General features: G+C 42.5%; 1 protein-coding gene across 6 annotated transcripts in view; it reads left to right on the top strand.

The window, feature by feature from the left end:
• The window catches only part of DAAM2 (dishevelled associated activator of morphogenesis 2), a 217,077-nt gene that overhangs the window by 166,377 nt on the left and 23,753 nt on the right, over positions 1-26,947 (top strand). For 5 of the 6 annotated variants that reach the window (XM_079969180.1, XM_079969176.1, XM_079969179.1 and 2 more), the window contains 9 exons: positions 1,839-1,946; positions 5,137-5,172; positions 6,008-6,114; positions 18,449-18,533; positions 20,620-20,726; positions 21,486-21,574; positions 22,159-22,327; positions 22,616-22,723; positions 25,051-25,111. In XM_079969180.1, the coding sequence (XP_079825306.1) occupies positions 1,839-1,946; positions 5,137-5,172; positions 6,008-6,114; positions 18,449-18,533; positions 20,620-20,726; positions 21,486-21,574; positions 22,159-22,327; positions 22,616-22,723; positions 25,051-25,111 (870 nt within the window). The remainder of the gene's footprint in view (positions 1-1,838; positions 1,947-5,136; positions 5,173-6,007; positions 6,115-18,448; positions 18,534-20,619; positions 20,727-21,485; positions 21,575-22,158; positions 22,328-22,615; positions 22,724-25,050; positions 25,112-26,947) is intronic. The other variant, XM_079969181.1, reaches the window with a different exon arrangement.

Genomic DNA, 26,947 nt, shown 5'->3' with positions numbered 1-26,947 from the left:
TGTTGCCTTACTAAAGTAAGGCATAATTCCTTAAGTAAAGGCATAATTCGGTTTAGAATAATTTGGTCCGAGGCCTTATCATTCAGTGACATGCTATTCTACCCAGTATTGAAAATAGGTTGGGCCAATTCTGGAAGGTTAAAGAGCTATTTAGTGGAGACAGCCAGAGAAAAAAATGAAGTTTTGGTGACAGCAGTAGACATAGCAAAAGGATGGTTTGGTTTGTCTTCCTTAACTCTCATGGTGGAACCTGTGCTGTCTCATGAATATAAGCGTTGCTCCCATGGAAAATTTAGTTTTCCAAAGTTAAGCTTTTGAGCTTCTCGCTCCATGAAGAAAATATTTAGGATTCTCCCTGAAGAAACGATGCACTTCTAAATAGCTCCAGTAATCTAGGGGCACACAGTCAACTATGGTCATCTCAGCTCCACACTTCGGATAAGGACCAACACTTTTCATGAGTGTGAGCACTCATATCTTGATAAGTGTTGTGGGTACCAGCATAAAATGACTGCCATGGGTTGCAAAAAAAGAGGTTATGGTATTTCATACCAGCTAAAAAAGCACTGATAAGCGAGTACAGCTTTGCAGACCAACCAGCCACCTCAAGACAGTGCAAATGCACATTGCTGTGCTTTTTTTTTTAACTTCTGTATTTCTTCAAAAAACCCTTTTCCTTCCTTTAATCATCTTATTCCTTAAAAGGCTCTGCTTTTTTTTGGCTCTGACCATCAACTTGTTTCCTGTGTTTCCTGTCTAACATAACATATTTCTCTTGCTCTTTTTAATGACTGTGAGTGGGAAATGGAGGCTGTTCCTAATTAGTTCAATAATGAAGTGTTAATGCACTTGGTTGTGTGAGTGCACTAGAAGGAACTTTCAGGCCAGGAGCCTTTGAGAGGTCTCTTTGGTAATCTTTTCTTTGGGACCATAAGACACCACATGCTGTGAAAATCATCATTGTTGCCAATGTGATTTCCTTGAATTCTCCCCCCCCCCCCCCATGAACATTTCTGTGTTCTTTTTAAAGTCTCCAGTTCTTTAGCATAAAATTAACAATTTTACATTAACAGTGCCTTTGTTCATTGATGTTGGGGACACTTCACAGTTAAACAAAAAAACTGCAATGAAATTCTTTTGCAAGCAGATTTTAGAGTGCAAACCAAGAAGCAAGGCTCAGTGGCTTCCAAACAAGTGTGGATTCATAAGGCACCTTTAAAAACATGGCTTCCATATCCTGTCTTGTTTTGAAGCCATTAACCATAGTATCTGGCTCCACAATGGGTGGGATTCAACGTTGCACTATTACAGATGTTCCGTCTGCACAAAAATGTCAGCTTTCTAGACAGAACATACCAGTCTCCTCCCCCTGTGCTGTTCTGGGGGGTTCTCCCGACATGGGGGGGGGGGGACACAGGTGTGTGGGGGGGGAGGGAAACCCCATGGTACAAGTTGGAAGCCTGCTGATGGGGTTCAGTAGGTGAATCCCGCCCAGTGCAATGGGAAGCTATGGTTAAGTGATAGATCCTGGCTTGTTTTGCTACTTACAGGATATAGCAGATGAAGAGAGCTTGAACATTAAGCCACCATTTCTGGTTTAGTATTACATGTTACAGTGTTAACTGTAATTAAACGGATTGGGAGAAGACTGCATAATGATACACTCTCATCTGATTCTTCTGTAGTGCACAATTTCCCTCTGCCTTTTCCCTGCTGACCTTAACTGGGGCTTGACCATAATAATTCTCTCTCCCCCCCCCTCTCTCTCACACACACACTGCTTCAAGCCTTCATTATTATTTGTTCCCTGAATGTTTCTGTATCTCTTTGGACTGTAGGAGAAGATACATGGCACAATCTGGCATGAAATTGATGATTTAAGGGCTTTCAAGATGTTGGATTTGGAGGATTTTGAAAAAATGTTCTCAGCTTATCAGAGACACCAGGTAAGGCGTTTTCCTTTCATTTCCTGTCACTCTAAACCCTGAGCTTCCTGGGCTTCTTTGCAGAAATAGTTTCCAGGACTGGGTGCACCAATGGAGAGGAGCAAGCAGTGGGGACGGTTTTCTCATAGATTTCAAAGTAAGCAAGGCCAGCTGCAGGTAGGAAGGAGGCAGGACTGAGCAAGGTTCCCTCCAGTTGGCTCCCTCTTCCATCAGTGAGTTCTGTTGGGCACATCTAGTGGGGCACTGGGGAATCATGAGAGTTGGGCCCTCAACCAAGCCATCTGCTTTTGCTTGGAGCAGCGAGCTGAGAAATAATGTAAAGCATGGCCCAGAGGTGACATTGGCAGTAGTCTACCTGACAGTGGCTCAGCAGCTTCCCAGGGATGCTAGATGTTGACCTCAGCCTCGAAGCTAAAAACAGCTGTGTTTACATTATTTTGGATTAAAGCAGGATGTGTAACCTGTGGCCTTTCAGATGTTGCTCAACTGCAACTACTATCATTCCTGACCATTGGCTGGGGCTGATAGGAGTTGGAGTCAAACAGCATCTGGAGAGATACAGGTTGACTACACCTGCTTTAAACGCTGCAGTTGCATCTAAAGGTAAAGGTAAAGGGACCCCTGACCATTAGGTCCAGTTGTGGCTGACTCTGGGGTTGTGGCGCTCATCTTGCTTTATTGGCCGAGGGAGCCGGCGTACAGCTTCTGGGTCATGTGGCCAGCATGACTAAGCCGCTTCTGGTGAACCAGAGCAGTGCACGGAAATGCCGTTTACCTTCCCGCCAGATAATTATATACTTGCACTTTGATGTGCTTTTGAACTGCTAGGTTGGCAGGAAGTTGCATCTAACCTTAGTGCAAAATAAAGGGACAAGCAAGCAAGCAAGCAAGCAGTTATTTGAACCTGTAGCTTGCTTGGGGTTCTTATTGTTCTCTCATACTTGATCTTTGTATCCAGTGCTACTGATTTTGTGTTTTCTTTTTTTCTGTTATGCCTTAGCTCTTGCAACCCTACTTCTCTTGAATAAAACTTTCTGAGCAATTAGAGCTTTCAGTAGTGAGATTGGATTAGTTTGGCTGGGGGAGGGGAGTCACTTCTCTTATTTCCCCCTTTCTTTTTCTTTCCAACAAATGAGTTACAGATTATAACATTAGCAACATTATTTTAACAGCAGCTGTTTATTAGCATTTCTGTCTCCTTTTCTTGGAAAGCAAGTCACCTGCATTCTGTCTGCCTCTGATGACTGAAATTCAGCTAGAACAGTACCATGGAGTTTTGCCCTCCCCCCATCCTGCCTGCTTCCCAAATTCTTTCCTAACTATTGGAATGTATTCCAAAAACATGGTCTCTTCCAGTTGTCTTGAAACAGCCTGCTGTTGTTAAAATGACAGTCCAAAGGTGCTTTGTAACCTAAATAATTCCTATCTAATCATATAAAGTGGTGGACCCTATTGTATGTATTTCCCTTCTTTTAGTGTGGTATCACAAACAAAATACAAAAAGAGCTATTTCTAAATTTAAATCCTCTGACATTTTGTCCTGTTCCAGCTATTACGACATGGAACCAATGAAAGCTGTTAGTGAATAAATCCATAAACTTCCCTGACTACAACACCTCTTAGTTCCCCCTGGATTTGGGCCATTTTATTTGTGTGAATCTCTGCAAAATGCACTTTTTGGAGGACAAGAAAGTTGTGAAGATTTGGCTGGCCATTTCTGAATTAACGTGGAAACTTCAGTTTCCATTCTGCCTTGGGTTTCCCTGTTTTCTAACTGGCACAGCTCCTGCCAGTCAGTACAACTTGCCACCGACAGCGCACAGTCTGCTCTGTCTCTAGGTGCTACTTGAGATTAATCTCTAGCCCCCTTGGCCAGGAGTTCATGAGTGTCTTGCTGCTCAGTTCAGAAGGGGCCAGGCCTTTGTAAGCGTTCCAACTGGATGTGTGCAAAGGATCAATTTTTTTGCAGGTACTGGGTTTGAAAGTTCACAAAAAAGCTCAAAGGATTCTCGCAAATGTGCCCTTCATTATCTCACCTTTTCCTGCCCAGAAATCTACCTTTGGGCAGGATAGGGCAAGGCTGTATAGGCAGTTGGGTGATCCCCAGGCCCTGGCAGGGCATCTCATCTCACTGGGAGCTGAGGCTATAAGTCCCAGAATCCTTGACAGAAATGTTGTGCAGACTTGTGGTTCCCATTACAGTCCTCTGTTGGGACCTGGAGAACATCTACTACCACCTCCTTTCCATACCCTAAGATAGTTTTCTGGGCCTTTGGTAAAGGAAAGACAGCAGAAGCGTGCAAATGATCGCAGCTCTTAAGACTGCAGCTTAAGATCCTAGCTTGTTCCAAACCTGGAAAGTTCCTGCTTGAATGTAATGGGGTGGCTGGTTATGTGAAGACATCCTAGTTTATCATGGTGCACCAGGAAGGGACATTGCAGGGGCAAAAAGCTTGTGGATATCTCTGCTTATAAAACTTACTTAGCCTGAATTTGTGACTTTTAAACTTTAAACAAATGCATCCAAATTCAAACGTCAAAGCAAATCCTAGTTCTTTTGTTCTTGAGAGAGAGCATGAATGAAGCATTTCTTTCTTCAGTGCAATTAATATGGTATTAATATGTCTCTTCCCGCTTTCCTTTATATCAAACTGCTCCTTCATCCTTTGAAAAGACAAAGGGTCTGTTCTCCCCTCCCTAGAAATGTATCTGCTGTTAGTTATAAAAGGATGAGACAATATTACTCAAATGCTTAGTTTTGAGTAGAATTTACTTTGAACTCCCTGACTAATCCTTGTTAGGCTATTCAGTGCATTAATTCCTTGCTTTAAAATATTGGTTATATGGCTGTTGCAGAAAGGAGTTCAGAGGCTTAGACTGCAGTTCTTCAACTCAGTAGGACCAGCTGTTCTGAGCAGATGTGCAAAGGATTGCACTGATAATTACTGTCTGCAGTATTTTTGCACAAAATATGCAAGCTCACTGCTTATGTACGTGCCGAGAGAAGAACAGACCTGGATGTATTTCCTCTTTGGTTCTTTTCATATAAAAAAGTCATTTTGCTGGCATAGCATTTTAATCACTTAGGAAACCCAAATGCTGTTGCTTTGGTAAACTCTGTGCCTTTTATTGCTGTGGCTAACTGTTGGCATGTTTCCTTCTCTGTTCTCTTCGAATCCTGCCTGAGTAGGACCTGCTAACTAACCCTCCTTCTTCCTGTAAGCAGGTGAGTACTGTCTGTCCTCTGTCTGACTTTCAGAGTTCTATTCCACTGTTTACATTAGGAGACTCAGCAGAAGCAGATGCACGACCGACACTGTTTACTGCATGAGAAACCCTTCACTTTTATTTGCACTTTAGCAGGTGGAGAGGAGATAATAAGGATTTCTTTGCATGAATTTCAAGGGAGGGAGGGAGCATGGAAAACCACTGTCCTTTTCATGTATCTTGCTCCTTTCCAAAGATCCTGCCCGGTGTTTTCCTCTTTGGGCAGAAGCGGAGAGATTTTATTCAATGTTCACTATTTATTTGTAATCCACAAGTGGAACCTGATTTAGCATTGCTTGGTTTTTTTGGGACACATTGTGTTTCTTGGGGTGCCAGGGCATGCATGGCACCATAATGCATGTGGTATTTTCCTTACTTCTTTTTTTAAAAAAAATATTGTGTTATAAAATTAATTGTGCTATAAAACTTTAATTCAACCTGCACAGGCAATCCTGTTTACAGTGCTGAGAAAGAGAGGAGAAACAGACCTACTTTATATATCTAGACATATGCACACACACAAACGCACATATAATCCTCAGTGTTTGTAAATGTACCATTATCTGCAAGTAAATGTTTCTGGTTTAGCTGGTGAACTAGGACAGAGAAATCTACCCTAGGCTTCCTTAATCTTCCCTTTCATTACAATCCTGCATCTCAGAAGGATTTCCACACAAGTTCAACTCTTTGGGCTTGGAGCACTGGCTAGCCAGTGGCACTTCTGCACTGGCAGAAAAAAGAGGAGGAAAAATATATGGCACTGATTTTCATGGTTTTTAAAAAACTATTTATAGAAGGAAATGGGATCAACTGAAGATTTGTACCTGTCCACCCGAAAGGTCAAAGAGCTTTCTGTGATCGATGGCCGGAGAGCACAGAACTGTGTCATCCTCCTTTCCAAGTAAGTTTGCTTGAACCTGAACTTATTTGGGATTTGCTTTCTGGTTAGGGATATAAGACAGCATCATTTTTCATTTCACCTTATATTTGTCACATGCAGCTCTGTTTCTGTTCCATTGCAGTTCATCTTATGCAAAAAAATTTTTTTTACATTATTTATCTTATTTTCCACCATGGTGAAATTACACAAGTTACCTTTTCATTACATTATTCCACCCCATTCATTTAATTGCAAAGGAAACAGTCTGCAAATGACAGGAACACAATCAATTTCTTCTCATTTGCAGACTGAAAGCACTGATTTCTATTCTGGACATGGGACAAACAAGTTAACACTGGTAATTTCTATTACCATTTTCATTTTCATTGGAATTCTTTGACATAACTATTTCTGATTATGGTAAATTGTAACAATGCAAATTATGAAATGAGGCAAGTCATGTTTTTAAAATGATTTTACTGTTTACTTGATTTTGTATTGTAAGATGGCCAAGAATATATTTGAAGAGCAGGATATGAATTCCTATAATGACATAAACAAATAGGATTGTTGGCTCATTAATTAGTTTATGCATTGCGGTCTAGCAGATTTTTTTTTTTTTTTTTACTTCCAGTGCTCATATTCCTCATTGCTGTATATACTATAAGCTGCTTGCATCAAATCCCTTTTAAGCAAATGCTTCCAGTCTAAAGTGTCATAGTCATAAAAAAAAGAGACGAAATGACAGTTTGGTATATTAAGTACAATAGTTTCTCAGTCATTTTTTCATGTCTTTATAAATAAGTGTTTCAACTGTTAACACTATTTTTAGCCCTTATTATTTTTGCAATATAATCACATTTGCAAGTATAATAATATGCAAATGCTTTATTTGCACATGAGCTAGTGTGCAAACAGATGGTGCATTGGCATTTTTGGCATGTGTTTATAAGTAGCTGTCCTCTGTGCTTGGCAGCAGCAGGGAAACCAAGGACTGAATTGTTTAGTTTTGGAGATGAGACTGCCATTTCTATTTTTAGGAAGTTTCAGACTAATTAGTAGATATGTCATGACTGCGTGGGAACCTAGGTAGCTGCCTTTCGCTGGAGTCACAACTTTTGCCACATCTAGCCTTGTATTGTCAACACTGACTGGCAGCAGCAGGCAGGCAGAGAATCTTTCCCAGCCCTACCTGGAGATTCTAAGGATTGATTCTGGGGCCTTTTGCAGGCACTGAGCTCCAGCCTTCGCATCTGAAGCAAAGCAAAATAACAGATTTATCTAACTTTAAGGGTTGCACCTGACTAAGTTGCACTCAGAGTTAGACCTTGTGAAATCATAGGTAACTTAAGTTACTCGTGACTACCTTAACTCTCCAGGGAAGTTTGCCTGGCATCTTCATTATACACCTTTACGCGCCAGGCAAAAACATTCCTTTCCAACCAGGCCTTTGGTTGATCCAGTTTACATCCTATGCCCTTTTAAGGTGTGTTCTTTTGGGGAGGGGCACTATTGGGTTTTTGTTTTATATTTGTTGGGTGTTTTGAGATTTTATGTCTTGATTTTATTCGGTGAACCGCCCTGAGACCCCCCCAGGTACAGGGTGGTATATAAATTCAATAAATAATAATAATACAGTGGTACCTCAGGTTAAGTACTTAATTTGTTCTGGAGGTCCATTCTTAACCTGAAACTGTTCTTAACCTGAAGCACCACTTTAGCTAATGGGACCTCCTGCTGCTGCCGTGCCGCCGGAGCCCGATTTCTGTTCTTATCCTGAAGCAAAATTCTTAACCTGAAGTACTATTTCTGTGTTAGTGGAGTGTGTAACCTGAAGCGTATGTAACTTGAAGCGTATGTAACCCGAGGTACCACTGTAACTCCATTTCTTTTAATGGGTCTCCTCTGAGCAGGTAGTGTTACAGTGTAAGTGGACCTAACAGAAGTCCATTATTTCCAGCTACTAGTTTTAGAGGCTAAGGAAAAGAGGCTGTCTGAGAGGGATTTCTCCAGGGCCATCCTGTTAGTCTGTGGCAAAGTTGAAACAAAACAAAACAAAACACAAAATACAGCAGCCCTGCTGGGAGGCTGGGACTCTTACTTCTCTGAATCACTGCCTGCCCAGCATGTTAGTAAGGACCATTTGGCTGAAATTAACAACAGTGTAGGTGCTTCAAAGATTACAAGAAGAGCACTTGGTCTCACAATATGAGACCTCTTGAAAGACCTACATTGGCTCACAGTACATTTCCGAGCACAATTCAAAGTGTTGGTGCTGACCTTTAAAGCCCTAAACGGCCTCGGTCCAGTATATCTGAAGGAGCGTCTCCACCCCCATCGTTCTGCCTGAACACCGAGGTCCAGTGCTGAGGGCCTTCTGGCGGTTCCCTCAATGCAAGAAGCCAAGTTGCAGGGAACCAGGCTGAGGGCCTTCTCGGTAGTGGCACCTGCCCTGTGGAATGCCCTCCCACCAGATGTCAAAGAAAAAAACAACTACCAGACTTTTAGAAGACATCTGAAGGCGGCCCTGTTTAGGGAAGCTTTTAATGTTTAATATACTATTGTATTTTAATATTTTGTTGGAAGCAGCCCAGAGTGGCTGCGGAAACCCAGCCAGATGGATGGAGTATAAATAAATTATTATTATTATTATTATTATTATTATTATTATTATTATTATTAAATTCTGACAGAGGGGAGACAACAGAGATTGCTAGATGGAATGGTAGCAAACTGGAAAAGAATGTTTCTGATTTCGGATTAGGAGAGGTGTTTTTAGGAGGGCTTTGGAGGAAGAAAGAGTTTTCATCCAACATATCTTCAGGGAGGTATTTGTCTTAGAGTGCAACTGTGTTGACTTTTAAATCCCCTCTCCTGAAGGCACTTGTTCCACATTATCATTTAATCCCCCTGGCAGAAGGCAGCTACACTGTTACTTGCAAGTTATTACTCAGAATCCAAATAATCACATTTGTTGAGCCTGTAGCATAACTGGAAGATATCTTGGTAAATCCTTCCACACTTGAACACAACTGATCCATAAACCATTATCTGGATTCATCTGGATTGTCATTTAATCTGAATTGGGAGCTTGTTTTTGGCAGTGGGCATCTCCCGCGCCACTCCCTTAACCTCAGCATCTTGTTCCATGTTTCAGCTAAGGCCTGATTAAATATGTTTTAAAATGGCATGCAAGCAACAATGTAAAGGGATTTTGTCACTCAGTCTCTTGGCTCTTCTGGCTTCTTCCTTGTCTCCTGTGGACTAGTAAGGCTTCAGAACGAGAGCCTGGTGGGAGGACGGTGTCCCTACGTGCTGTTCCCCCAGGCCTCCCATGGAGTGCTTGGTAGGACTGCACTTTTGAACATTGTGAAAATGCAAATGTGTAAATTGAGAGCACCACATTACATCCCGAGCACCATCCCCTGCTTTCAGGTGCCCCCTCTCTCTTTCAACAGCTGCTTTCAATTGGCTGTAAACATTGCATATATCTTTGCAGCTTATTCCCCTTCTGTTTACACGGTGCTGTCATGCCCTTTAAAGTGAAATGGCTGCACAGAGGGTTCCCCTGCGCGCACACACTACTTGAAATGTTTTTGTTTCACTAACACTGTCTTCGAAAGGGTTAGGCGGGGCTCGTGTTTCATAGACCTAAGAAAGTGAAAGCTGGCTGGTGCAGGAAATAATCATGTCTCCTTTGTCCCCACCTTCCCTTTTCACAAGACTGGGGAAGAAGGTATCAATCAGAGCAGATGAAAATTGGATTCTATGCTGGCCCATGTCGGTGCAGAGTGGAATTTGTAGCGTTCTTCAGAGTCACTTTTCTCCTTCTCAACACAGTACAGTGGTACCTCGGGTTACAGAAGCTTCAGGTTACAGACGCTTCAGGTTACAGACTCCGCTAACCCAGAAATAGTACCTCAGGTTGAGAACTTTTCTTCAGGATGAGAACAGAAATCGCGTGGCGGCAGTGGGAGGCCCCATTAGCTAAAGTGGTACCTCAGGTTAAGAACAGTTTCAGGTTAAAAATGGACCTCCAGAATGAATTAAGTTCTTAACCCGAGGTACCACTGTAGTTGAAAAGTAATGCAGCACTGCATGCCATATATTTTGCTCTTAAATGTGTGTTTAGGATGTCACACAAAAGGATGTCACATAGAGGAGGGAGAAAGGTTGTTTTCTGCTGCTCCAGAAAAGCAGACATGGAGCAATGGATCCAAACTACAAGAAAAAAGATTCCACCTAAACATTAGGAACAACTTCCTGACAGTAAGAGCTGTTCGACAATGGAATTTGCTGCCAAGGAGTGTGGTGGAGTCTCCTTCTTTGGAGGTCTTTAAGCAGAGGCTTGACAACCATATGTCAGGAGTGCTCTGATGGTGTTTCCTGCTTGGCAGGGGGTTGGACTCAATGGCCCTTGTGGTCTCTTCCAACTCTATGATTCTATGATTCTATGATTCTCTCATGCATATAGTGAAATTTTCTTTCATGGGTACATATGCAATGTTCAATAGACCTTTGCGTATGATGTTCCTGTGCCAATTAATATAAAGATTGTGGGCTGTATCCAAACATATTTCTCTGCTGGCAAAAGCTTCCTTGACCCAGCAGGCTTTGGCTGGGGAGGGTGGGATATAAATAAAATTTATTATTATTATTATTATTATTATTATTATTATTATTATTATTAATTGATCTTCTTCCCTTTGTAACCTTGTGTGCCCCTTTGCCAGATCTGCTACAGAGGGGTAGCGGTCCCTTTGGAACCCAGGCCTCAGGGTTCCCTGAGCTAGAAGGATTGGTGACATGAATCAGTATAAGGCAGCTTTCTATGTCTGTGGGCATGGGAGAACTAGGGGAATGATAGGTGAGATAAGTGTTTGCAGTTCCATGGGAGCAATAAGAGGTATACCAGCAGACAATGAGACTGATGGTGCAGTCTTTTGGTTTGAAATGCAATGGACCTAGAATCTATTCAGCTTTATAGAATGGAGTCCTTGGTGTGACTTAGAAAGACTAGACCTCCTTAAATCGGGAGCAAGCCAGATTTCAGCCCTTTTCAGGAGCCATTTGTTCCCTTGCCTTTGGAGCCAATCCCCCATCTTCATTTTCTGCATCAGAATTTAGGCTATAATGCAAACCCCTCTTCCCGAGGGGAAGTGCAAAGGAAGATCGGCATTGCATGTATGGTGCACACTGCTTGTAAGGCTCAAAGCCATGAACCTCTCAGACGGTTTTTCTTTCCTTCGTTAAAAAAAAAAAAGAGCTAACTTATTTGATGGATTACCTTACCTCCATTTCAGTGCATAGTAAGCTCTCTAGTTAAATCAAGCAAGCCATGTGAAGCTATCCTGTCTTAAATCTCTATCAGCAGGCTATGTGCTCAGCTTAGCTCTCCATATATCACAAAGCCTTGTGTGGACTCATGTTTCCCCCCCCCCACCCCTTTTCCCGGAAGCTTAAAATATTGTCCAAAGCCAGCCTTAACGCAACCTGATGCCTTTCAGATGTTTTGGACTTCCGGTTCCCATCATCTCCAGCCAAATATGGCCAGAGTTTGCAGTCCAAACATCTGGAGGGCACCAGGTTGGGGAAGGCTGATCAAAGCTGTGCAACCTGAGGCTTAAAATGCACTTTAGCATCTCCCACGCTATTTGTATTGATGTCAGTGGCAATGCGGGAAATAAAGCGGATAAGAAGTATTTGTAATACAAATGAGCCTTCTGGCCGGTGTAAGATTGATACTCACATTACAACCCCAGTTGATGGAAGTACTTCTTTAAACTATAGGTCTGAAAAGCACCTTGCCTCCCTGGTGCTGAAGTACACAGATCCTCTTTAAAAACTGCCAACAACCAATATATAACTCCTCACTTCCTAGCATCATAGCAGTAGCTTCCTTGTAGTAAGCCTCCTCCATGGTGCGATGAACAGATGTTGCCTAGTTTCCTAGATGAGGCTGCTGCTGCTTTATGACTAATGTTAAGGCCCAGGATTTCTCTGTCATCTGGAAAGTCAAGCCCTGGGGCTTTCCCCCCTCTTATCAAACAGGCATAAATCCAGAGGGGCCAAAGACCCAGGTATTAAGCCTCAATGGCAGGCTTCCTCATCCTCGGTCCTCCAGATGTTTTGAGACTACAATTCCCATCATCCCTGACCACTGGTCCTGCTAGCTGGGGATCATGGGAGTTGTAAGCCAAAAACATCTGGAGGACCAAGGCCTGCTCAATGGTTTATTGTCCTTTTTCTGAAACCTTGTATTCTTGTCTCTCTGACCCTCTGCTTAGTCATCCATAAGTGGTCTTCTGAAACAAGGAAGTGTTTAACAGAAGGCAATAGTGAAGTTTTTTTGTTGAATAGCTATGATATGATTCATATAATACTTGCCCCGTGGACACTTCGGTCCCCTTTCTGCAATCTGTCAGGTTCTGGCTATGAGCCTGCTGTTTTCTGTAAGATGAGCTGAGCTATATCAAATTGGGAACTTTAAGAATGCGCTAAGCTGGCGGCTTGTTTCTTTACCCAGCTTTCCTTTGCAGTGTTGAGGGGTCCATCAGAATGGATGGAGATAGTGCTTGCTGCTCAATCCCTGCAGTGAGCGAACTGGCATTTGTCGCATTGTCGTACTTTGCATGATTGTTGCAAACAAAGAAACTTGACTGCAGGTGTGACGTGCAGGTGTGTAACAAGGTGAATAAAAATGATGGGAGAAGAATTAAGATGACTTTTCCCTTTGAAAATTCCCTTATTTTTATCTACGTATTTCTTTTCACCTACTTCTGCCATCTATATGAGCTAGTATTAAAGTTTTACTCAGATTGAAATCTGAGTAATTGAAATCAAACATTATTAATCTGAGTAACTGAAATCAAACATTACTAATTTTGGTCCATGCATTTCAATGGGTCTACTCTGAGTAAAACATAGTTGAATGCCACCTCATGTTCTTTACTGTTCAGCACTAAGATATCCCCTTCTCCTACCCGTATAAAGAAAGAGGTGATCAATGAGCAAGGTGAGCATGTAAAATCCAGGGTGTGCTCTTTAAAATACTTGGAATTGGGACTCCTATCCCGTCCTCCAGAAAAATAGTATGCCAAGAAGGAGTCTAACGTTTTCTCTGAGAAGCTGGTGTGTGTGTGTGTGTGTGTGCTGACATGCAGGGATGTTTCTGTAACTTGGAGGATTCAAACTTATGAATCCCACCCCACAATGAAGTACTACAGACCCAGCAAAGTTGTACCAGCTGATTTTCTTTGCATATTCATATCAGCCCCAATACTGTTCCTTTAAGAGAGGGAGTTGTTGGACTTCAACTCCCATCAGCTCCAGCTTCATGGCCAGTGGTCAGAGATTAATTGGAATTTTAAGTCCAACATAATATGGAAGGCCACCAGTTGCTCATCCCTCTTTTAAGATGGGCCTCCATAGGCTCATGAAGGTATCTTGTTGATAGTTATCACAGAGGGGAAAGGCTGAGTACATCATGAAGATTTAAGTAGGCTTTCTCCCATCCTAGAAATTATGGCCATGCAGCTTCACACATGTGGCTGCTCACAGACAGCTGTTGTGCCGATAGAGCCTCCCCATTTCTCTCCTCTACAAAAAAGGGAATTCTCTTGTGTCCCTATAAGTAGGAAATGCGCATGCAGAAAAATAATCTTGTGGGGCGGGAAAGGAAGCCTGTTAATATGCATCAAATGCCTTGCTCTCACCTAAAAGCTTTCTGACCCCTCCATTTGCTACGTGAAGTCTTGGTGAGCAACATTCATGGAGGGCTGTGTGCATTGGTGCTTTGCATGGCTTCATTATTATCTATCTCGATTGTATGGTTTATACTGATAAGGCAAATGAATTGATTATTAAAGGAGAACATATCCTCCTTTCTCCCAAATATGAGCATAAGCGTATCCTGGTGGTTTTGAGGACAGGCGTGGCTCTAGAATAAATGGCCCTGCCTACGTTTGTGGCAGCGCATCTTCCATCAAAGCGAGCACAGCTTAAAGATGGAGCGGCAGCATAGCACTGCGCTCCTTCTCTCTGAGGAGAGATGGCTGATGAATGTGGAGTGTTTTCTGCGTGAGAGTTTTGGCAGTTAGCTTAAACCCAACCAGTGGCCATCTTGAAGGAGAAAAATGAGACAGCCACATCTGTGAAGTGTGCTGTGATGCAAAAAAATAAAAGGCAAATCCAGCATGACTCCCAGGCATATTTGGAATAAGTCACTGTCTCTTTTCTCCCCTCTCCCCCTTCTCTGTGCAAGATGGCCAAACAATAAGCCACTTCATGTCTACTGACATTAAATCAGCTGAGGTGTCCTGAGGAGCTTAGTGATGAATGAGGCTATAGAGTCAATAGGGGTCATTCATGTGTCCTAAGGGAATCAAGGCAGGGGCCGGCTAAGTATCATTTTAGGAGCATTTTGATAATAGTGCAGCTTCAGCTCGACTTGGAGATTACTCAGACATCTGGGTCTCGCCAGCTCTGCGTGACTTAATGTGGTGGGAAAGAGAAATAAGCAGTGTCTTATTTCCCCCGTAATCTTCAGAAACCTACCTGGCCAAGGTTAGAAGTCAGGAAAGTGGTGAATATAATTAGCAGTTTTAACTGTAAAAGCCCAATATAGGGTCTCAGCAAGCAGAAGAAAAAGGAGTCGTAGGTGCTGGAATGTGGCAGACAGGAGAGCAGGGTGATAGTAGAATAAGTCACAACAGAATGGGCCTCAGGCTCAGACAGATCTTGCAGGACAGCAAAGGAAGGTAGCAGACGCTGTCAATGTAGAACTTCTCACAATCTTACTCACACTTTCTTCCTCTGTCAGTGAGTCACATACACACCACTGGTCCCCCTTTTACATAGCTGTCAACTTTCAGATTTGAAAATAAGGGATCAGCAGCCTTGAAAATAAGGGATCAGCAGCCTCACCTGTCCCAGGGACAGTCTACAGGATATCTAACAATCCAGGATAGCAGCAGGAAGCAGTGGGAAACGGCGCTAGAATAAGGGAATTTCCCACAAAAAAGGGAAGGTTGACAGCTATGCCCTTTTACCAACTTACTGGCTTCAGCAGCTGCAAGCTTCTTCCTTAGTCTGTGCACGCAACATCGAAGCGCATTGGTTCCCCCAAAGAATCCTGGGAACTGTAGTTTATCCCTTGCAGAGGTACATTTCAAAGCACCCTTAATAGACTGCAGTTCCCAGGATTCTTTGGGAGAAGTTGTGTGTTTTAAAGGTATGGCGTGTACACAGCCTTACTCTGGCAGCCATCTTTCTTTTGGGATGAGTGCATCTGGCACTGAGTCCCTGTTGCAGTGTGACTTGCTCCTGACTTAAATGAGAAATTTGATGAAACCTCATATTTCTCATGAAGGTTTTTAACTGAATCTAGAAGGGTTACATCCCTACAATTTTTCTTGGATTTTTGAGAGTGTTAAGCTCGGCAAAAGTCAAATAAGTAAATGTATGTTATGGTTGTGCATAGACTAATTCAAGGGTTTGTTTGTTTGTTTGTTTTCCAATTAGAGCAGAAATATTAAGGTGCTGTATCTCAGTCATTTCTTGGTGGAATTTTTTGCTTTTAATGGGCAGCTTATAAGTGTTCACCATGTAATCTTGTTATGATCTGGACAAGTCACCCGGATTTTACAACGATTACAGGATGTAGGCCTCAGTATGCTAGAACATTCTTTGACGCTTCTGCCTTCCCTATACAAGTTCTCCTCCTCCTCCAACTTTCTAAAGAGTATACACGGATTAAAATATAATACACCCCCTGCCCACAGACTCATCACCTGATAAGATACAATATAATAAAAGGGAAATGGTTTGGGAGGGAAGAGGTAAGCGAGCAAGTTTGGGTACCAGTTCTTGGAAATCATGTAATTTCAGCAGTATCATTTGATTGGGACAGATGGGGTGTTTCATCTTCAAAAGTACCTTTGGGTTTTAAGAGCTTTTTTGTTTTTTTGCCTTGCCAAAAAAACCCCTATATTTTTCACTTTAAAAATTCAAAGGTGTTGTTCAGTGTAGCCCTACCGTGTTCCATTCTGCTGCTTTTATGTGCCAGCAACCGCTTAACTTGGGTGTGATTCCATAGATTTTGTTTTTTAGTAAACAAATAAGAAGCAGAGATGATGGTGCTTCAATTATGCATACAGTCTGGGGTTTGTCAGTTGTTATGCCAGTGGGAGAAATCTATATTTGGCTCCTATAAAACCAGTAGGAAAATCACTGCTGATACATATCCAACAATGAGATATGACTTATTTAGTATTTCTCCTCTGGCCGTAATCACACTTTAATGTGGTGTCTCCGTTACAACCAGCACCCCCTCTTCCCCCAAGTAGTCATCTTCGCTCAACCCTGAGTGGAAAGATTCTAGGGATCTGCTTTAGGTTTTTGTTCAAACCAGTTCACCTGTTTTTGCTTAAAAAGCAACACATCTGCTTTATGTTACTGTTGGCTATTTTAAGATCCATTGCGTGGTTAGTCAGAAGTTTTGAAAAAAACAACAATAATAATGAAAATACGTGATTAACAGCCCTTTGGCCCAATTGCTCATCCATTTCTAGGTGTGAGAGAGAGAGTAGCGCATTTGTGGTTGTGTAAGTTGCAGCTGTGTGCTGGCTTAGTATATTCTGAGGGCCAAACTAGACAATAAGTTATATAAATATGTGTCTCCCTAACTGTAGAACTTCTTTTTCTTTTTACAGGGCCCCTGATTTGAATTGAGACTCTAGGTGGGGCATATGCCCTTTTTTAACCCTTTCCCCTCAGTTTGGCTTCCCCACGCCAGCAATTTGCATAGAGAAATAAAGCTCTCTTTGAGACAAATGAATAATTTGTCAGTGCATGGACAGGCCCCCAACTCTAGATCTGGATTAAGCCCTCTAATCTCCACATTAGGGTACTGATACAGATCATCTACTACCTTGGCAATTGGTATATGCTTATATCCAACAATCGTACACTTATACTAGCTACATATCTCAGCTTAAGTGATGTATTTGGCCCTGAGATTAATAGACTCTGCAGGGATCTTTGAGGCACACCTTAAGCTCCATGTATTCACCTGCAGACTTTCAGTGAGTCTTGTTGAATTGCATCTTAGAATGGGACCATGTAATTCTCTGTGATAGGAGGACAGGTTGCCTGAACCAAACATTTCCTTGTTAGTTGCTTAGTACAGTTGCACAAGCATTTCGGTTTCTTAGATTTCACTGCTCATGCTTTTAGCATTTTAAATCTTGAGATAACTGAGCACCTTGGGAAGGCATCAAACTGTCGGGTTTGGAAACTGAAAACATGGTGAGGCCACAGTAACTATGACCATAGGCAGGAGCAGCACAGATTTCTCTAGAGTATCTTGCTTAATGGTTCTGAAATTCGAGTTGGAGGGGAACTTCTCTTGGGGATGTAGGAGGGTAATTCATTCTCCATGGCCTCTTCGGTTTTTGGCTTCCCTGCTGAAACTGATGCCAAGTGGAAGGATGAGTGTTATGATTTTCCATACACAAAGAGGACCCATTATCCATTCAATATGAATTGTGTGTATATATATTTAGATGAAGGAAAATGACAAAATAAGAGTAATAGTGGAGTCTCTCTCTGACAGCCTGTTCTATGCTTCAGTGCATAGTTGCTGTAGAGCATAGTTTCCAGTTGCAGCTTCCTAGCTCGGATATAGGGCTATACCTTGTCTTCTGGGTCTATGCTATGCATTGGCTGAAGGGCATAAGTTTGGCCTTACATTTTTGAATAGCTGGAAAGAGCACAGCTCAAATTTTAAAGGTTTTTATTTTTAACATAACCTTCCATGTTTTAATTACTAGTTGCTGATTATATTGGGCAGTGTTAAAATGTGTTAAATATCTCAGGCTTAGTACTGTTTCCTGTCTGGGAAGCATTGACATTTGTTTATTCACTATTCCAAGACTATGAAGGCAACAAAAAGTGTGGAATTTTTCAGTGTTTCTTTTTTTATTTTTCTGCAAGGTACTATAAATTAGACTTTGAAGGCTCCGGTCATGTGTATCTCCACTGATGTTTTCCTTATGCATGGAGGTTCTTTCACCAACTCCATTGGGAAGTTGGCCCTGTGTGAATAGACCCCCCCCCATATATTGTGATTGCTTAAAGTTAATTCCTATGGTAGCCATTGCCAGTCACTCAAGAATGGAGGGGGGGAAATGTTTGCAAGGTTTAACTTTTGCTCACTCCTATAGATCTAAGGGAAGTTTTTACGACAGAATATTGGCTGAACTTTCAGATTGATCAAAATTAGCCATGCAAGCAATAATAATAATAAAATATTATTATTAATAAAAATAATGGGGCAATATTGATGTTGTTAAAGGTTGAAGCTATCCAATGAGGAAATCCGACAAGCAATCTTGAAAATGGATGAAGAAGAAGATCTTGCTAAAGATATGCTGGAACAGGTAATATGCTTTGTAAGGGCTACTAAACATGTTGGTTTTAATGGGAATATTTCTCATCCTCTTTTCACTCATGTCATGCTACTCATTATCTAGAGCAAGGGTCAGCAACCTGTGGCTTCCAGATGTTGTTGGACTGCAACACCCATTATCCCTGACCATTGTCCATACTTCATGGTGCCTCATAAGAGTTTGATTCCCAACAGCCTCTGGAATACCACAGGTTGCCCCACAGTGGGCCTTACTACAACTTGAAGGCAGCGTTTACTTCTTGGAATAACTGCATTTGGCTTTGAAATGTAAAAAAACATCATCTCTCCAACCTAACACTCACATCATGTTAATATGTCAATTTTCTTCAGAGTTCCTTCATAGCTGTTGGTCTACTAAACTAATAATAATAATTTCAGATGAACCAGTATTAATTTACTATTGTGAGGGAGGGCAGTGCTGGTCCTAAGACTTAAGAAAGAAAGAAAAACAGAAGGAAGAAAGGGTAGTGAAAAAAAATATTTAGAATTGGGGGTGAGTGAGGTAATCTATGTATCTTTTAAAAATGGTGTGCTGAGCTAGTGTAGGGTAATGTATGGCAGTGTGGTGGCCTCATCTGATATTTAACCTCAGCCACAAACTTACCAATTGCCACTATACTTTATTTCAGTTGCAGGTGATGCTTTGGTATGCTGTATTGTTTTTAACACTGATTGGGAGCCGCCCAGAGTGGCTGGGGAAACTCAGCCAGATGGGCGGGGTATAAATAATAAATTATTATTATTATTATTATTATTATTATTATTATTATTATTATTATCTCATCTGTGTCATTATTTTTGCTATGGTAGTTTTAGTCCTTTAAACCACCAGGTCTGCAATCCTATATACCAGGCATCTCCAGCCTTCGGCCCTCCAGATGTTTTGGACTACAATCCCCATCATCCCTGACCACTGGTCCTGTTAGCTAGGGTTCATGGGAGTTGTAGGCTAAAACATCTGGAGGGCCGCAGGTTGGGGATGCCTGCTATATACACTTAACTGGGGAGTAAGTCCCATTGAAGGCCGTAGGTCTTACTTCTGACTAGATAGGCACTATGAGTTCTTTTACATGCTAAAATGAGATTAGTATCTCCCTTTGGAAGGTCCTTTGACTTTCTGTTGAGCCAACCTGGGCATTATAAGTATGATCAAAGACTGGGATATAAATCTGCTTAAATGAATAAATATTCCAAAAGCTCTTGGTTTGTACATTAGCTTGGTGTTGAGAGTATCCACAAAGAACATTGCATTCCAGTTTTCAGTGTTCTTTGGCTATTATAGCTTCCTGCACTACCATTATCACATCTATGGATTGCTGGCATTTAAACTGCTCCTTAGTATAGAGGAGGGAATGATAAAAAGCAGAACCATTGTCTGATGTTTCTTGCAGGCTGTTTGTTTTAGCAACTAGGGAGCTTTTGTGCGTGTGTGCGCGCGCACGCATGCGCAGAAGCACACACACAAACATACACACGCTTTGCCAGGCCAAAACATTACTCCCACTAGATATGTAAAAAATCTGTCAACGTATGAGCTTTTAAGTTCAACACATGAATAGGAGCCTCTATTTAGCATCTGCCCAGTCACACTGATATTGTTCATTGTCTCCCCAGGGCAAAACCATTTTTTTAAGTTGGGGGGGGGGAATAGTCAAAGCTTTGTGTCTACTGGAGGATGAGTGGGCTCAACACTTTTAGGGCCAGATTGTACTTCATTTACACCCAGGAGTGGCCATTAAGGGAGTTCTTTATTGGACATACACTGCCTATAGCTGTTAGATATGGGAAATCCTATATGGAATTTGAAAGTATCTAATGAAGGTCACAGAGGGGAGAATTCAAGTCAGAGAATCCAACCAGATGCTTCAGAAAGGTCACTTGTATGACCACAGCTGCCTTGCTTAGAAATTACAGTCACATGGGGAATTCCAAGCAGCATTTTCTTACAATAGGCAACCCTATTAGTTGACTCTCCTGCTGTCTTCCCCTTGCCCTGATTATGGTAGTTCCCTTATGCTGTCTTTTTTTCTCCTTTTTCTCCCCACCTGTGGTTCCAGCTACTGAAGTTTGTCCCAGAGAAGAGTGATATTGATCTGCTGGAGGAACACAAGCATGAAATTGACCGCATGGCTCGGGCAGACCGTTTTCTTTATGAAATGAGCAGGTGCATATATACTACATATAAATGTCTCTGTCTCTCTGTGTGGTGTATCTGTAGGCATGGCAGGAGGAGGGAATAAGAGCAGGGATGTTATTCAGAATCTCCTGTTTGCTTTTTCAAGCTGTTGTACTTGTCAGCTAAAATTGTTCACAAGCCACTAATAGAAATCCCTTTATCAAGATATTGCTGTCCCAGCACTGCATAAAATGTTGCCGTCTGATGCCAAAGACTCATGTTGGTTTTGCCTATGAGTGCCCTTGATGGAAGGAAATATTGGAAGCTTGTTAGACTGAATAAATATATTTCTATGCATCTGGATTCTCTCTCTCTCTCTCTCTCTCTCTCTCTCTCTCTCTCTCTCTCTTCTTCCTTCCTTCCTTTTCACCATTTCAAGTGAAATGATGACTGTTAATGATGGCCCTTAGCACTCTGCTGTACTATACAGTATCTTAGTGCTCAAAGCCAAATGGCGGATGATGTTTCTTATACTCTGCCAGCCACCTTATTTATCCCACTCACTGAGGCTTTAAAGCATCCTCTAGTTCAGGGGTGGGGAACTTGTGGCCCTCCACCATCATTTCTGACCCTTGGCCATGCTGCCTGGGGCTGATGGGAGTTGGCATCCAACAGCATCTGTTGGGCCACAGGTTCCTCATCCATACCCTGGTCATTTTAGGTTTTGTATAAATACGAACTGCGCTCATAGTGGCTTTGTTTTCTGGGGCTCCCTTGAAATATAACCCACATCTTTCGCTACTTTAGGATTGACCACTACCAGCAGCGGCTTCAAGCATTATTCTTTAAGAAGAAGTTCCCAGAGAGGCTTGCAGAAGCGAAACCCAAAGTAGAAGGTAAAGCGAAAGTTTTCAGAGACCATTGCAGGACTTGCAAAAAGATGCTGGGCTGTAGGCAACTGAGTCGTACTCAGAGTAAGCCCGTTGAAATGAATGAACCTAAGTTAGTGGCGTTCATTAACTTCAATGGGTCTACTCTGAATAGGAATAGCATTGGCTGTCTTCCACTGGGTAGTGTCGCGGTCAGTGCAAGGCAACCACCGTGTGGTAGGTCCAGTCACAATTCTGACAGTGTAGTTTATATTGCCTGGCTCCTCTCTGTCTCTTTTATTAGCTAGACCACCATCCTATGTGAGACCCACTCTGCCTCACTTGACAGTAAATACCAAAAAATTTCCGCTTGCTGCAGCTTCTGGTTTTCACTTTGAATGGAAACCAGAAGTTGCTGTATATGCTCTTCACTGTAATGAAAAAGCTCTTTAGTGACATTCTTATACATTTTTGATTCTCGAGGGAAAATGACTGGGGCAGGGGCTGTTTGCCTTGGGACTTGGGATTTGGAAGAAGGATGATTGCCTCACATTTGCTGATTGAAATGGCACCACTCTGTTAACGGAATTTCTTATCTCTCTCTCTTTCAGCTCTTCTCCTGGCTTCCAAGGAGCTCACACGTAGTAAGCGGCTGAAGCAGCTCCTGGAAGTCGTTTTAGCCTTTGGCAACTACATGAACAAGGGCCAAAGAGGAAACGCCTATGGCTTTAAGGTCTCCAGCCTCAATAAAATAGCAGACACCAAATCTAGCATAGATAAGTAGGTTTATTTGCTTACTTGCTTGTTTATTCCTTATAAATATTTTTATGTTGTTCTTCATTAAACATTCTCTGTTGGATGGGTGGGTCCAAGTGAAATATTTTTTGTTGCTGTTATAAAGAGATATGTTTGCTTTTTGTTTACATGGCTTTTATTAAAGAAACATAAATGCTGATGCTTATCTAACCCTGAACTGGTGAGCCTGACTTCATGCCAGACATCTTGCATGGCATGTCAGTTATTCCAGATATCCTGTTTTTTTGCCTCATTCATATCTGTTTTTCTTAGGAACATTACGCTGTTACACTACCTGATTATGATCTTTGAAAAGAACTACCTAGATATTCTAGACATGCAGTCTGAACTACAGCATCTTCCAGAAGCAGCAAAAGTCAAGTAAGTTGGGGGCTGGGGCTGGGGCTGGCATTAAAAATTCAACAAAGGATGGTTACTAGATCATTGTGTTGACATTTGCTCATTCGGCAACCTGACTAGAGGTGACATATAATAAGGTAAAGGTAAAGGTACCCCTGCCCGTACGGGCCAGTCTTGACAGACTCTGGGGTTGTGCGCCCATCTCACTTAAGAGGCCAGGGGCCAGCATTGTCCGGAGACACTTCCGGGTCACGTGGCCAGCGTGACATCGCTGCTCTGGCGAGCCAGAGCCGCACACGGAAACGCCGTTTACCTTCCCGCTGGTAAGCGGTTCCTATTTATCTACTTGCACCCGGAGGTGCTTTTGAACTGCTAGGTTGGCAGGCGCTGGGACCGAGCAGCGGGAGCGCACCCCGCCGCAGGGATTCGAACCGCCAACCTTTCGATCGGCAAGTCCTAGGCGCTGAGGCTTTAACCCACAGTGCCACCTGCGTCCCGTGACATATAATAATGTGTTGTAAAATAGGCTGTTAACCTGCAGTGAAAAATGGAATATGATATGTACAGCATTAGTGGCTAGATGTTGTAGATTCACATGATGCTGCAGCAATAAATCTGCTAGCACATTTGCAAAGCTAAGCAGGGTCCAGATTGGTTTCAAATTGGATGGGAGACCATGTGTTGAGATTGCTGCATTGCAGGAATTTAGGCTGCATGACCCTTGGGGTCCCATCCAATTCTACAATTCTATGTTTCTGCCACTTTTTATAGCCCAGTATACTATTGCATGAAAAGCCAACAGTTATCCCTCAACATTAGTAGTTTTCCATGGATCTTTATGGTCACTTTTTATTCAACTAATCAAAAGGGGTTATTTTACTCATGCCACAATGTACAATTCTTGCCTGGGAATAAGTCCCATTAAACTCAGTTTCATTTCATTTTCACTTTTTTATTACATTTTAATCTCACCTTTCCTCCAAAGACTTCAAGGTGATGAACATGCTTCTTCCTCTCTACCCATTTTCTCCTTACAACAACCCTGTCAGGTAGTTTAGGTTGAGAGGCAATGACTGGCCCAAGGTCACCCTAGGAGCTTTGTGGTCTCCCAGGTCCTAGTCTAACATTCTTAATCACTACACCATGCTGGCATACTTCAGAGTGGATGTGCATTGTATTCTGCTGTCAGTTTTTGGGAGGAGGGCATAATAATGTCGGTGGGGAGGAAGAAGCTGATCCTCTTTAGATGATTATTCTGGTGCTAGGTTCCTGCCTGTGCATTAAGCAGGTAATAGTTAAGCAATGGAATTCCTGTCCTGCCTTTCTGCACTAGGTGCCCAAGGTGACTTAAGAACAGAAAATGATTAAATTTGTTAAAAGATACATACTAAAAGAGAAGGTAAGAACATAAGTCAAGATGTCAGGGAGTGGGCAGAGGAGAAATGGTGGAGACTGCTTCTCCAGCCTGACCCTTCCAGAGAAGGAGGAGACAGTTAAGAATTACAACAGGGGTTTGAGGAAGGTTACAACTCAGAGGCAGATGAGCGGAAAAGCTGGGAAATGGGAGAGGAGGAGGAGGAGGAGGAGGAAGAAGAAGAATCATCAGGGGAGAGACAGCTGAATGACTCAGTGTCTTTAGAAAGCATTGCAGCCCCCGCCCCTTCCAGAACCTGGTGGGCATTGAAAGTAGGAGAGCAGAGACCTCAAAGGCGAAAGGCTCTTTCCAGCACCCGTAGCGATGACTCATGAGGAACTGGGAGAGACGGAGGGGGTGGGGTTTCACTTGGAGCAACACCATTACTAAAAGTGGCTGCATTTCTAAGCCTATCTCTGTGAATATTGAATAAATAGCATTGGTAAGAACTTTCCTTGTTTTATCCATTCCTGGCAACCTACTGTGGGGGGTTGGATCCTCTGACACCTGACACAAGCAGAATGAAAAACTAGTCAATAGCAAACAAATAACCAGTCCATTAGTCCCCCCCAAAGGCCTCTGTTGAAAGGAGAAGCAGAAGCTCTCTGCTTGATATAAAGCTGGCCATGTCATGTCAAAATTGGGCATTTCATTTATCCAGAGGCTGAAAGGCTTATTCTCTTCTGAATAGTGTGGGATCTTGCATGTGACTGCAAGCAGCCCAGGGTCTGAACCCTCTTATTAAAAGATCATGCAACACAGAATGGACCTCTTCTTGCCACCTCTAAGGCATCTGGTGTAGGGCTGGGGCCGGAGGCAGGATACCAGACTGGATGGACCAGCGATCTTTACTGCCTCACCAGTTCCTGTATTCCCATGTAACACTGCCCTTTTTGTTTTCAACTGCTGTATGTCTCTCTGTGTCTCCTTGCAGCCTGGTGGAGCTGGAGAAGGAAGTGAACAACATAAAGACTGGATTGAAAGCTGTTGAAGCTGTAAGTATTTCGTGGTTTCCAAATACTCACTCGGGAACTCGGGCACTGTGTTTTTGGTGAGAGAAGAACGAGCTTTTCTTCTTTTGTCAAGCACCGCCTGTTTCCCTAAAACCGTCTCCCGTAGGGCTGGGCTGATGATATTACCAGATGTACCCCTTAAGAAACTTGTTTGATCTGCTACTGAGAGCTGGGGGAATGGGAGTTTGACAAATGACATGCCCCAAAAATGTTGGAACACTTGCTTTTGCTTCTTTCAGAGAGGTTTGGTCTCTGAGCAGGTGTTTGGCGTGGCCTCTGTGGACAGGTCTGAACGGGTGGGGTGTAGCCTATGTATCAAAGCATTTAGCAGTGGCCAAAACATCTGCCAAGGAGGGAGAAAGGCAGGGAAGCAAGCAGGTATGGAAGTGGTGGTCACACAGCTGTACGGTGCTGCAATACAACCAAGGATGGGGGGGAAATACTGATTCAAATTGTACTTGGCAAACCTACCTGATTCACTTTTTCAATACATGAACTGAAGCTCAGCCATCCTTCAAAATTCGCACTTCTCAGAATTTTGTGATGCAGTTCTGCAGCCAAGTAATTGAATAAAAATGCATATAATAAACATGCTTTTAAATGCATGCTTGTGAAAATAATATAAAAAAAGTTCTTTATTAGGGCAAATGGCTTTGCAAAAATGTGTATATTAACAGACATCCACACTAAAATGCTAAAGGGAAGTCCATTGCTAGATCTTTTGCCATGACCATCTTACAGTTAGAAACCTGTAGTAACTTTCTGTGGCACTTGTAGCTCTGTGAATGAGATGTCCCTTGCTGAGAATCCCTGTAGACCAATCTGCTGAGAGTTGACTATTTTATTTTATTTTTACTTTGCCTTTTCCCTAATGGTACTCAAGGTAAAAATGTAGAAAAAGCAATATTTTTTTTTAAGAAAAAATAAGCATTAATATAAAGCTATATACAGTACATATATAAAATCTGCTTAAAACATGAAAACAATTACAATAGAAATTGCATGACACCAGCCCTTTCATTAAAGCTGCCAGTTCTCAAAAACCTATTGGAAGAGGAAGGTCTTCACTTGCCAGCAGAAGGACAAGGAGGAAGCTAGTCTAGTTTCCCCAGGGAGGGAGTTCCAGAGTCTGAGAGCAGCCACCAATGGGGCCCAAGATCCTTCAAGTGGCAGAGGACAGGTGGAGCATTGTCTCTCACACCAAACATGGCTGTCTGTTTCTTTTCCCTTTTGCCCACCCCCTGCACCACAGGGTACAGCCTGGCATGTAGCTGCCTTACACCAGCTTGTTCTGTCCATCAAACTCAGTATTGTCTACTACTCTTGTCATGTCCAGGGATCTTTCCCATCCTATTCTGTATGCAAAACACTTGCTTTACCTGTGAGCTGTGGTTCCTGCCCTGACTTCCCTAGCACATTTCTAGTTCAGTGGATCATGCATCCATAATGGAGCAGAGAAGGTACCTTGTAGTTGGTTGTTCAAAACAACCACCAATTGAATTGCCTGCCTACTTTCTAGGGAGTAGCTCAGTGCTTTCATTTTCTACTCAATGTTATATACTTGGGGATAATCACTGTAGAGCTCTGTTACTACAAGCCCTGTGAATAGAATCACACTGGACAAACAAGGAATGGAGCCAACGGGCTTTTGCAAAACAGAAAGGCTCAGTCATACTGGGCCTTCTCCAGGGGATTGTGGTCTGATGAACTGAATGTAGGACCTAGAGCCAAGAACACCTACTTTCTCCTCTTGGCTGTCCACTTGCTTTTCTGTGTGGCCTTCATAAAGTCATGCTACTTCTGCCTCCCACCTGTGAT

This window comes from Podarcis cretensis (genome assembly GCF_951804945.1).
Source record: "Podarcis cretensis genome assembly, chromosome: 3".
Taxonomy (NCBI): Eukaryota; Metazoa; Chordata; class Lepidosauria; order Squamata; family Lacertidae; genus Podarcis; species Podarcis cretensis.
This window is presented reverse-complemented; position numbering and strand designations above follow the sequence as displayed.